Source organism: Staurois parvus, unplaced genomic scaffold (genome assembly GCF_062004578.1).
Source record: "Staurois parvus isolate SC_StPar_1 unplaced genomic scaffold, SC_StPar_1.0 ptg000090l, whole genome shotgun sequence".
NCBI classification, from domain to species: Eukaryota; Metazoa; Chordata; class Amphibia; order Anura; family Ranidae; genus Staurois; species Staurois parvus.
Window position 1 is genome coordinate 19,565,702 of NW_028317886.1, and position 13,529 is coordinate 19,579,230.

General features: G+C 40.2%; 1 protein-coding gene across 2 annotated transcripts in view; it reads left to right on the forward strand.

The window, feature by feature from the left end:
- LRBA (LPS responsive beige-like anchor protein) overlaps positions 1–13,529 on the forward strand; it is a 970,380-nt gene that overhangs the window by 509,376 nt on the left and 447,475 nt on the right. For both annotated transcript variants that reach the window (XM_089670467.1, XM_089670468.1), the window contains exon 37: positions 1,593–1,717. In XM_089670467.1, the coding sequence (XP_089526593.1) occupies positions 1,593–1,717 (125 nt within the window). The remainder of the gene's footprint in view (positions 1–1,592; positions 1,718–13,529) is intronic.

A 13,529-nucleotide genomic window follows, 5' to 3' on the forward strand; every position in this document is an offset into this window, starting at 1 on the left:
AACTATTTTTTTTTTTGTTTGTTTGTTTTAGATAGAGTGCAGAGGGGTTAGAATGCTTGCCAGTTTTTATTGCTGTCTGTGTCCCCTTTAAGGAGATTCACACTCTGTATTAGTCCTGTTTTCCATTATTGTTGAAATGAAAAGAAAACCCCAAATGTTCTGTCCCCAGAAAAGATAGAGGGTAAATCTTCCAAAGGGGACCTGGGGGGTCTCCAAAGAATTCCTTTAAAATTGCAGGGATTTCCTCTCACTTCCTGTTTGGCTATGGGACAGGAAGTGAAGAGAAATCTCTGCAATGGGACACAGATGTGAAAAAAATCTGACACGGGTTATAACCTTACCTTCCTCTAGGCAAAACCTTTTTTTTTTGCCTTTTTGAATATAGTTCTACTTTACCATCAATTAATTTTTTTTGGTCTTTTATCGTTAATATTTTTATTAAAGTTTCAAGAAAGATACAGTAATTTCTCAATGTCAGATATAACAGTCAAACGGAACATGCACTGTTGTTCAATAAATAGATGGTAATTTTCAGCCTTTTGTGTTTAGAAGCATCCAAACGAATCACAAGGAAAATCTGCATCATATGCCAAATTCAGGATTATATGGCTGTTATATCTGTATGGTTTCATATTCCAGCATAATGACAATGTTAAAACAAAGATGGCTGGACAAAATCATCCTCAAAAAGAGAATGTCAACTGTACGTAATGTTTACAGAGGGAGGAAATAATTTCTAATATGTTAAAGGGAAGAGAGAGGACAAGAGTCAGGAGGTGAAAAAGAAAATAAGATAAGAGATGGGACTGGAACTTGCAGTGGAGGCACTATTGCACCCACACATGGAGCACAAGAAGCAAAAGTGATTAGCCATTCAGGAGTATAGGAACCAAGGCCCCTTTCAGACACCAAATTCTTAAATGTACCCGAAGACTAGCAGTTTTCATTTACAGGTGGTTGTATTATACAAGGTTCTTGGATCTTTCAACACTTTGTGCTTATCTAGGATACTGGTGAGCCTTTCATTGACCATAATATACTCTACCCTGTGTTTACCTTCAGGAAATGAAATAAATTGTTACTTTCAGCTTCCTGTCAGTGTTAAATTTGCTGCTAGCAAAACATGATGGGCAAAGGCTTGCTGTTTCCTAGTCGAACGCAGTATGCAGGAAAGCCTGCCAAGAGTTCTTTGGGATGTCCCTGCAAAAATACATCTTGAGGAAACGGATCAACTTAGTCCATAACGCAGTGGCAAACGGACACCTTGTTTTCATATTTTATTTATTGAATTATACATTGCGCTTAATAAATACTGAAAATATATTTTGTTTTCTGTAGAATTTACCTTTATCAATTCAATAAACATTTATTTATGGAAAAAAATAATTAACACAGCAGTGTTTATGAGCTTACAGTAATATTGTGCTTGCTGGTTATTGAAGAGGCACTTAAATTATTGAATTTTGACAGTTTTACAAAGGAAAAGGGGAAGAAAAAACCTAAGCAAACAAGGAAAGCTTTGCTACAAAAATTCACTGCTACCATGCTGGTTAGTAATGGCTAACATGTGTGCTCCCTGTGTTTTGTTGTAGCCGTCCCCGGGAATTCTGGCGCCTTGACTACTGGGAAGATGACTTGAGGCGCCGTCGACGATTTGTGCGGAACCCCCTTGGTTCAACACATCCTGAAGCGACACTTAAAGCTGCCATAGATCATGGTATGTATCATACCGATGCATTCTTTCTCTTATCTAACCAGTGCTCTAAAGGTTGTGTAGACTGCATATCTATGTTGGTATATATGTATTTATGTGGGCATGTGCTTATAGGTCTGTGTGTATGTATGTATGTATATATATATATGTGTGTGTGCGTGTATATGTGTGTGTGTGTGTATATATATATATATATATATATATATATATATATATATATATATATATATATATATATATAATATACATATATATATATATATATATATATATATATGTACACTGATCAGCCATAACTTTATGACCACTGACAGGTAAAATGTATAACATTGTTACAGTGGCATCTGAAAGTGGGTGAGATATAATAGACAACAAATGAATATGTTGTCCCTGAAGTTGATGTGTTGAAAGCAGAAAAAACAAGTGTAAGGATTTGAACAACTTTGACAAGGGCCAGATTGCAATGGCTATATGACCGGGTCAGAGCAAGTCCAAAACTGCAGCACTTCTGGGATTTTCCTGGTCAGTGGTCAGGACCTACCAACAGTGATCCAAGGAAGGAATACAAGCAACAGGATCATTGGTGGTTCATACGTATTGATGCATGTGGGGTGCAAAGTTTGGCCCATATAGTCTGATTCAATAGAAGAGCTAATGTAGCTCAGATTGCTTAAGAAGTTAATGTTGATGTGGATAGAACGTGTCAGAAAACACAGTGCATCGAAGTTTGTTGCATATGGGCCTGCATAGCTTCAGATGTATCAGGGTGCCTGTGCTGATGCATGTCAACAGCCAAAAGAGTCTAAAGTATGCATAAGAACATCAGAACGAGCAAATGGAAGTAGGCAGTCTGGTCTGATGAATTCAAGAATAGTTCGAGGAACACATCAACAAATTCATAGTGTTGATCAGCCATAACTTTATGACCACGTACAGGTTAAGTAAATAACATTGATTATCTTTGTACAGTGGCTTCTGAAAGTTGGTGAGATATATTGGGCATCAAGTAAGCATGTTGTCCCTGATGTGTTAAAAGCAGAAAAAATGGGTATCACAGTTTGTGTGGCTGTGTAGATGCAGACTGGTCAGGGTGCCCACGCTGACCTGTGTCCACAGCTAAAAGTGCCTACAGTGGTCATGTGAGCATCAGAACTGTACCACATATCAATAGAAGAAGGTGGCCTGGTCTGATGAATCATGTTTTCTTTTACATCATGTGGATGGCTGGGTGTGTGCGTCACTTACCTGGGGAAGAGATGGCACCAGGATGCAGTATAGGAAGAAGGCGAACTGGCTGAAGTAGTATGTTGCTTTGGGCAATGTTCTACTGGGAAACCTTGGATCCTGCCATTCATGTGGTTGTACAGTGGATATAAAAGTCTACACACCCCTGTTAAAATGTCAGATTTCTGCGATGTAAAAAAATGAGACAAAGATAAATAATTTCAGAACTTTTTCCACCTTTTAATGTGACTTATAAACTGTACAACTCAATTGAAAAACAAACTGAAACCTTTTAGGGGGGAAGTAAACCTAAAAAACTAAAATAATGTGGTTGCATAAGTGTGCACACCCTCTTATAACTGGGGAAGTAGCTGTGTTCAGATTTAAGCAGTCACATTCAAAATCATGTTAAATAGGAGTCAGTATACACCTGCCATCATTTAAAGTGTCTCTGATTAACCCCAAATAAAGTTCAGCTGTTCTAGTAGGTCTTTCCTGATGTTTTCTTAGTTGCATCCTACAGCAAAAGCCATGGTCCGCAGTGAGCTTCAAAAGCATCAGAAGGGATCTCATTGTTAAAAGGTATCAGTCAGGAGAAGGGTACAAACGAATTTCCAAGACATCAGATATACCATGGAACACAGTGAAGACAGTCATCATCAAGTGGAGAAAATATGGTGCAACAGTGACATTTCCAAGAACTGGACTTTCCTCCAAAATTGATGAAAATACAAAAAGAAAACTGGTCTGGGAAGCTGTCAAGAGGCCTACAGCAGCATTAATGGAGCTGCAGGAATATCTGACAAGTACAGGTGAAACTCGAAAAATTTGAATATCGTGCAAAAGTTAATTTATTTCAGTAATGCAAAGCAAGATAGTTCAAGCCGTGATTTGTCATAATTTTGATGATTATGGCTTACAGCTCATGAAAACCCCAAATCCACAATCTCAGAAAATTAAAATATTACATGCAATCAATAAAACAAGGATTGTACATAGAACAATATCGGACCTCTGAAAAGTATAAGCATGCATATGTACTCAGTACTTGGTTTGGGCCCCTTTTGCAGCAATTACTGCCTCAATGCGGCGTGGCATGGAAGCTATCAGCCTGTGGCACTGCTGAGGTGTTATGGAAGACCAGGACGCTTCAGTAGCGGCCTTCAGGTGTTATGGCTTAATTAGCTGATTAGAGTGGGACACTTTGAGCCTAGAATATTGCACCTTTTCACAATATTCTAATTTTCTGAGATTGTGGATTTGGGGTTTTCATGAGCTGTAAGCCATAATCATCACAATTATGACAAATCACGGCTTGAACTATCTTGCTTTGCATGTAAAGAGTCTATCTCATATATTAGTTTCACCTTTTAAGTTGCATTACTGAAATAAATGAACTTTTGCACAATATTCTAATTTTTCGAGTTTCACCTGTACTGGCTGTGTGGTACATGTGACAACAAGCTCCCATATTCTTCATATGTCTGGGCTATGGGGTACAGTGGCAAGAAGAAAATCATCCAAGTCCGGCTAAATTTTGCAAAAACACATCTGAAGTCTCCCAAAAGCATGTGGGAAAATGTGTTCTGGTCTAATAAAACCAAGGTTGAACTTTTTTTTGCCATAGTTCCAAAAAATATGTTTGGCGCAAAAACAACACTGCACATCACCAAAAGAGCACCATACCCACAGTGAAGCATGGTGGCGGCAGCATCATGCTTTGGGGCTGTTTTTCTTTAGCTGGAACTGGGGCCTTAGTCAAGGTAGAGGGAATTATGAACAGTTCCAAATACCAGTCACTAGTGGCACAAAACCTTCAGGCTTCTACTAGAAAGCTGAACATGAAGAGGAATTTCATCTTTCAGCATGACAACGACCCAAAACATACATCCAAATCAGCAAAGGAATGGCTTCACTAGAGGATTAAAGTTTTGGAATGGCCCAGCCAGATCCCAGACCTGAATCTGATCGAAAATCTGTGGGGTGATCTGAAGGGGGCTGTGCACAAGAGATGCCCTTGCAATCTGACAGATTTGGAGTGTTTTTGCAAGGAAAAGTGGGCAAATATTGCTAAGTCAAGATGTGCCATGCTGATAGACTCATACTCAAAAAGAGTGCTGTAATAAAATCAAAAGGCGCTTCAACAAAGTATTTAAGGATGTGCAAACTTATGCAACCATATTATGTTAGTTTTTTATTTTTAATTCACTCCACCTAGAAGATTTCAATTTGTAGTTCAAGGTAAATAAATATTTATCCGGGAGTCCCCAGTTAGAGATCTAACAGTAAACCAAACTAAAATCACTGGTTATGGACTCAACCAGGATTGGTGAGTTTTTTTGGTAAATATATATATATTAAATAATAAGGATGGTGGTCAAAAAAGCACATGAATGACTCCTTTAATTCAAACCGACATCTTTAAAAGCATAACAAAACAAAAACACCACACTCCACAGGTCTCACATCGTGCCCCCTTTTCTATCTATCCATTCAGTCATATCCGACCCTTGGCGATTGCATGGACCGTCACTTGTAAGTGACTTTTTCCATGAATTCTCTTAGCAATTATTTTACAGGGTAGGTTGCCAGGTCTTTCCCCAACCCCTACCATGCAGGAGATCCCGCATGGCCAGGGATGAAACTAGGACAATTTTTAGACAGGAGCCAATTAACCTACCAGCATGTCTTTGGAGTGTGGGAGGAAGCTGGAGTACCCGGAGGAAACCCACGCGAACACAGGGAGAACATGCAAGCTCCATGCAGGAGGCGCCATGGTCGGGAATCGAACCCATGACCCAATTACTGCAAGGCCGAAGTGCTAACCACTAAGCCACTGTGCTGACCGCCCCTTTCTTATGGGGTACCAATAAAGGCATATATAGATAGACATCAAATTCTCCTATATGGACCATAAATGCTCAGCATATAGAATTCCAGTATTAATGACTTTAAGCCCTCATCAAAGGGATGTTCCTCTTTACATGACTGTATGCCGCTCAGGCAAAGGAATGTAATACGTTGAAGATGGTTTAGGCCCCATGTAGAGATTGTAGGGTGTAGTCCAGAGGAGGATATCCTGTGAACACTGTAGTTAACACTGACCTCCCTCTTACACTAGATAGTTGGCCAAATAAATCTTGTAGGGGGCAACCATTAAAAGGCCCAAATGGAACACCAGACCAGATGTAGTCCAGAAGAGGAGGAAACAGATTATGTTGAACAAATTGTATATGAATGGGGGTATCTTCGCCTCCCTCTGATGTCCAGCAGTTTGGAGGCACCATCCAGGGGAAGGTTCAAGTGAAAAATAATAACCTCCCTCTTACATTTATAAAGTCTGGCCCATATAACGACCGAGTGGCATGTCCTTAGGGAATAGAAGGAACAGTCCCTTTGTACATGTTGGTGAATAGGTTCCTCACAATTGGGAAAGATCAAAGCAAGATCAGAGTAAGGTTGATGGTACTTATCATGCTGCAGGCATCGGAATGAGGGTCTTTAGGAGACCTTGGAGTGTGGAGAGGCCCTTCCTGACTTTCGAAACCTGCTTTCGCTGGTACAACCGGCTGCCTCAGAGATAGGCTTAGGTTTGTTTGGCATGCCTGAATGGACTGGGCCCTTAAAATGGCTGCCTCATACCAATTGCGCATGTGCAAAGCGTTGTGTTGTCACAACGCAACGTGTGCGGTGACGTCACGTGCACGCATGGTATGGTAAACATTGACTGAGTAAAAACAATGGATATAGCAAAAAGCAAGAGGCGTTCTAGGTGCCATCTAGTGGATACTGCTACAATTGTATTTAAGTAATAAGATATAGAAGACATAAATGACGTATATAATATACGTAGGAACTATTTCTCCTGGAAGGCCTGCTAATAATCAGTCATAAGGAGCCCAGTCTATGATAAGCCAACGGAAAATAAAAACAATCAGTAACAAAAAGAACCGATCAGATGTATGCCATAGACCATCAACCTAGTAATATACTCAGACATACCTATCTATATCTATAAACTCCCTATTTCAATCTGTCTAACTATCTTCTTTTTTTTTAATATATATTTTATTGATTTTACCATTTTCAATTTTACATTGACTAATAAAAGAGAAAACATATTTACATATCCAATAAATAATGTTTTAACATATACATACACAAGTCTAAATTTTCCAATACCCCTTCCCCAATTCCACCCCCCCCCCCCACCACCTCATCCTCCCCATTCCCTTTCCCCTCAGTCACCCCCCCCCCCGTTCCGCACTCTATTATCCTCTTTCATCAAATCTAGTGAATAAATTTCTTATTTTTCAATTCCGTGAATGTATATATTTCCTCCCCTTTCATTATATCCCTTAATTGTGCGTCTTCCTTTTTTAACCACCTCCCCGTTATACTTTCATTCCCTGGTTGAAAAAACTTTGTGGACACTATTGGCATTAACATGGAATTAAATTCCCAATTACGAACTTGTACTATTTACCAGTCCTCGATATTGGGGTGGTATGCAAACTATCCTACTCAATTGTGTCTCACTTAATGTGTTTTTCTATTTTTACCCAACTTTTCCCAATTGCATTATGTGTCCAATCAAAAATTTGTGCCACCATAACAGAATTACAACATCTCCTAATATCTGGTACCCCCAATCCTCCATTATCTTAATACTTCATAACTTATCCTCGTTTTATTCCCCCAAATGTATCTCATTTATATATTTTTAGTTATTTTAAAATGTATTCCTGGGAGCTTTATTGGTATCATATGAGATTTGATGATGCATATAATTTAGTATCTATATTTAATAGGGATATCGGTCTATAGTTGGAACACTGAGTATCATCTTTTCCGTCTTTATGTATAATTACAACATGGGCTTTCAAAGATTCCTCCCTCATTTCCATCTCACCTCCCAAAGCATTCATATAAAGCTCTAATTTGGGTATTAATTGATCTTTATATTTTTATAATATCTTACAGTATATCCGTCAGGTCCTGGGCTTTTCCCTACTGTAGTACCCTTCAATGCTATATCTATTTCTTCCTGCATTATTTCTCTTTTAAGGGTTTTTAGTTGTTCTTTTAATTTAGGCAAACCTGCCTTTTCTAAGTTTGCCTGCCTTTTTTTTTCCTTTCTTCTTCCTTTATTGACCTTTTGGCGATTAATATTATATAGCTTATTATAATCAAATATTTTAGCTATATTCCTAGTTGAATATACTAGTTCTCCTTTACTATCTCTTATTTTCTCTATATAATTCCTAGATGTCTTTTTCCTCTGCTCTCATTAAATATTTTCCTGGTCTATCAGCCCATCGATACCTCTCACTTGTCATCTTATTAAACACTCTCCTCTTGTCATCCTCAAAAAAAGTATTTAATTCTTCTCTTGTATTCATTATTTTGTTCTTAATCTCCCTTGTTCTATTTTTATGTATTTGTTCTAATTCACATAATTCTCTAAGGCAGTGGTTCTCAACCTTCCTAATGCCGTGACCCTTTAATACAGTTCCTCATGTTGTGGTGACCCCCAACCATAAAATTATTTACCCAGTAATTATAATTCATGAGTGTCGTTTTACCTCCAATACTGCTGCTTTCAACACAGTAGCTGCTTTTAACAGAGTAGCTGCTTTCAACACAGCAGCTGCTTTCTACACAGTAGCTGCTCTTTACACATCGGAAATATGTGTTTTCTGATGGTCTTAGGGGACCCCTGTGAAAGGGCCGTTCGACCCCCAAAGGGGTCGCGACCCACAGGTTGAGAACCACTGCTCTAAGGAGTATGTTTATTTTTTTCTCTTTCCTTTTTCTTCTTCACCCCGATCGCTATTAGGATTCCTCTAATATAAGCCTTGTGAACTTCCCATACCCAGGGGCGGACTGACAATTCATGGGGCCCCCGGGCAATAGGGGATCATGGGACCCCTGTGTCCTCGCCCACACCCAAAAAAAGCCAATGAAAGGTACCAGAGGCATCTCATGGGGCCCCCTACTGACCCCGGGCCCTCGGGCAGTGCCCGAGTGCTCGAATGGTCAGTCCGCCCCTGCCCATACCCTTTCTATTGACACCTCTTCAGTCTCATTTCTTTCATGTCCGACTATCTTCTACTCTGCCCACTTTTGAAAACTTTTCTCTTTAAGAGAAGCCTATCTTAAATCCACCTAACAATTGTGCTTATATTTTCTCCATCAGCTCATCTCTCACAGTTATTTGTATAACTTGACCCACCCTTTTAGATTGTAAGCTCTAACGAACAGGGCCCACTGCTTTCCCCTGTATTGAATTGTATTGTAACTTTACTGTCTATCCTCATGTTGTAAAGTGCTGCACAAACCTGTGGTGCTTATATATAAATCCTGTTTAATAATAACTCGCTGGGAGCCCTGCTGGGTCTTCCACATGTGATTGCTAATGGCACCATGTGTGAATGGGGCTTAATACCTGCCTTACTTGTCTGTTGCCTGCAGCACCCATACAAGGCTGATGCTGTGTTTCTTCCAGCTAGATCCTGAGAAATAAAGAACCGGTAAAATCTTGCAAAATGTCGCTCTTGCATTGCACTGGAGTGAAGCCATTATCTGCTTTTGATTTATGAAGGGGGAAGAAACCTAGGTAGTTAAAGTGGACCTATTTTGTTTTTAAAAAATGTTTCTGTAATATTATGCTTCAACTGTAGCTATGTTTGGAATATCTGTCAGCATCCTACATATCCTGTTAGTATTCAGGAAAATACTGCAGTTAAAAAAATAGGACATTAATACTTGGTATATCAGACATTATCAAGGCATGTAAATGATGTTTTTGTGAACCAATGCTTGAGATCCTCAATAAGGTAAGTTAGCACCTTTTATGGAATAATTTAATGTTGGCATTAGGGTCATGGGATTATGGTTTAATGATGGTGTTTACACAGATAAGTGATAGTTTTGGTTTTAGGTTTCAAGTTGCATGTTAACACCAGGTGAAGGGCTAAATATATAGTTGAGCTTACGTATCAGAAGATAGCCAGGAAGTTGTCATATATATGTCTTGGTTTAGTAGTGCAGTTCCCTATCCCACCTCTCTGCCTCCAGCCTCAAACAGCTTCATCAGCAATGTACACTGTGTAATTAAGAAGATATAAGATTCAACCAAGAAACATTAAGATGAACATCTGACTGTGTAGTGAGGTAGAGGTGTAGGAGTCACAAGGTCACAAGTATATGCAAGTAGTAGTTCATGGCTGCCGCCAATTTAAGTCTATGGGCAGCTGTACACAGCACCAAGACCTCCTGGGCACTATAATATGCTTGTTTGTTTAAGATGTGTAAGCAAAGGTGCTCATGTGCATGAGCTCTAAATGAACAGTTCTGTTAGCTGTGCATTTTGTAGTAGTTGGTGTAAGTATTTGGTGCAGTAGTAGTCTGTGAAGCCACCTATTTTCATTAAAATAATGCACAAGGCCTAAAATTGGGAACTTAATGTACCATTGCACTTGCAGTGGGGTTTTTAATGGTGATGTATATCGGAAAGCATGGTGGTAAGTGTTTGTAATGCATTACACTTAGCTTGTTGATTTTTTTTTGTAACATCATTTCTGGAGTGCTTTTTTAAGGGTAAAATTTAAGGGTTGGGTTAAGAGTTAAGAATTGTGTATGGAGAAGGTGGTGGTCTGCTTGAATGTGTAATGCAGTCAAAACTAAATATTAATCCTTGAGATTCCTACAGTTTTGCCTACCTGCTCAGTTTACAAGCTATTAATTAGTTGCCTGAGCAAACCTCCGGCAAATATTTGCTCTGCCGATCAGCTGCAAAGCAGTCAAATTGCTCAGTGAAGTTGCTTCCCTTGTATTGGAGCAGGACCACATTTTAACTTCAGTCTCTGCATCTTCTAGCTCTATCTCAGGCACGCAGCTAGCCTTCTATCTGATGAAGGCAGATAACTTTGCAGTTATGTCAGAATTTCTCGAATAACAAATGGCTTTGATTTAGCTATCACTAACCAGAGCCCAAAAAGGCTAGGCTTCTTCTCCACCTTCTGTACCTGAGTCGGAAATGGAACTACATATAAAAGAGACATGGAAAACCTTGAAGATCCAGAGGAGATTTTAGAGTAGATTGCGGAAGATTTCACACTCCAACCTCCCATATACCTGATGCTATCTTAGTGTCTTTGTGTAGTATGCATGCCAATGTACACATGCTGTCTTGGAAATTCGCTTTTAAACGAATTTCTCCTTACCGTGAGTACTCGCAGTTGGATGCGCAGAAATCCCCCATAAAGCTGTGCGAATCTCGCTTACCACGACTGCAGCTAAACTACACGATTCCTGCCCCTCCAACTGCTTTAGCTCTGTTGAGATGTGAGGAAATGGAGCTCCCTATACCCAGGAATGATCACGCGACACTCTCAGGTTGCTGTTGGAATTCACATAGAGCACGTTTTCATTCTCAGCCTCTGGTTTTATTACAAACACACACATGCCCCCCTCATGAATAAGGTCAATCCCCTCCCACAGAACAATGCATGGGGAGTGCCTATACACAGGATGTACATTCCGATTGGAGCGTAGCCTTTCCTATTATCTATCACTGGTCCTCCCCCATGAGCCCTCTGAAGTCAGCAGACTTCCTCCCCTCCCCCCATGAACTCTCTATGGAGAGCATATTTTCTGTCCTAGTAGCTCCTAGTGATATGTAAATTCTCTGTACAAGCACTCCCTAGAAACATCAGTCTGTATCTGGATGGGCCCGATACGATCTTTAATAAAACACATCCATCCAGATACAGTTTCAGGTTGGTAATGGTTTGTAAGATATACATAAACCTACACGCGGAGTTCGCACTGCTTGGCGCCTTGCGGTACCGAGTCCATGTGGTACTATGCTGCTGATATGTGGATACAGGCCCGCGGCCTACCGCCGGCGGCATTCGCATCGAATGCCGTGGTGGTATACACGCCGGTCTATAAGCGCAGATCTGCCATCTCATCCATTACCGAGCTGAGTACTGTAATACATACATTGTACATGCGCATGGCCCAATTGCAGCCTTCAGAGCTTTAATTAAGCCACAGGAGAGACATATGAATAACACTCATATATGACACATTTAAAGTTCAACCAACAATACAAAATTTCCATGACAATGCTCACTTCTAATGTGATTCTCCTCAGTCTCACCAGACCCCTATGGGTACTGGTGTATGTGATATGCAAAGTCTAAGAAGATATTTACCATTCATAAACAAATAGAACAATTTATAACAACTGGGTTTCTCCTAACGATTGTTACCCTTCCAGGAATCTTTGCAGAGCTATATCCAGTGAAAAAAGGATTAAATAAAAAGAGGACTGTTCCAATAAGTAGAATCCAGTAGTGCCGAATCTGAAATTGACGTCAGTGATCTGCGAACGTTGTGCACTATTGATTGCTGTAAACCAGCGCCGCCAAGATTCCCTTTTACCGGCGCACCTGTTATGAAGGTTCATGTTGAAGGGGACAACCCCTTGGCGTACTTGGCATTGTTTCTGACCGATGAGGTTATTGAAATAATCGTGACAGAGACAAACAGGTACGCAGCGCAATAATTAGGTGCTCCATACAGCAGGTTTTCACGAAGCAGAAAGTGGGAACCTGTGACCAAAGCGGACATTTGGCTGTTTCTCTGCCTAGTTATTCTTCAAGGAGTTGTGGGGAAACCGCTGCAGAAGTGGTATTGGACCACCAACAAAATGCTTGCCATGCCGTTCTTTGGCACAGTCATGTCGGAGTACTGTTTTTCACTCATCATTAAATTTTTGCACTTCGCAAACAATGACGATTTTGATGAATCGACTCATCCAGCCCCTAAACTAAAAATAATTTGGGAAGTCTCCCAAATAATTGTCAGGAATTTCCAGCAGAGCTATGTGGCAGAGAGAGACATCAGTGTAGACGAAAGTCTAATGGCCTACAAGGGAAGGCCGGCTCAGCTGGGTACAGTACATCGCATCAAAGAGAGCACGATTTGGTGTCAAATCCTACCTGCTGTGTGAATCCTCTACTGGCTACATCTGGAACACAATTGGTTACACCGGCAAATGAACAAAATTTGATCCAAAGTACAGCAACTATGAAATGACAACATTTTCCGTTCTGCCACTAATTGAGCTTCTGCTAAACCAAGGCTACTGTGTAACAACGGACAATTTCTACACCTCTCCAGAACTTTACGAGGTTCTTCTGCAGTTTTCCAAATGGATGCCTATGGAACTGTTGGGCTAAGCGGCGCAACCTGCCATCAATATTTGGAAAAAGCAAACTGAAGTCTGGAGAAATAGTTGCCTGGCAGAAAGGCAATATGATGGCACTGAGATGGTGGGACAAGAAGGATGTTTTTTCCCTGAGTACCATTCACAATGCCTCCACAGTGATAGTACAGTCAAAAGGTGGGAAAAACATTCAGAAGCCGCAGGTATTTATTGACTACAATAACACCGTGGGAGGTGTCGAAAGAGCTGACCAAGCTATGACTTTCTATCCGGCAATGAGAGAGCAGCAGAGGAAATATTACAAAAAGATTTTCCGGCATCTTCTAGAACAGTGCTTGTGGAATGCCTACA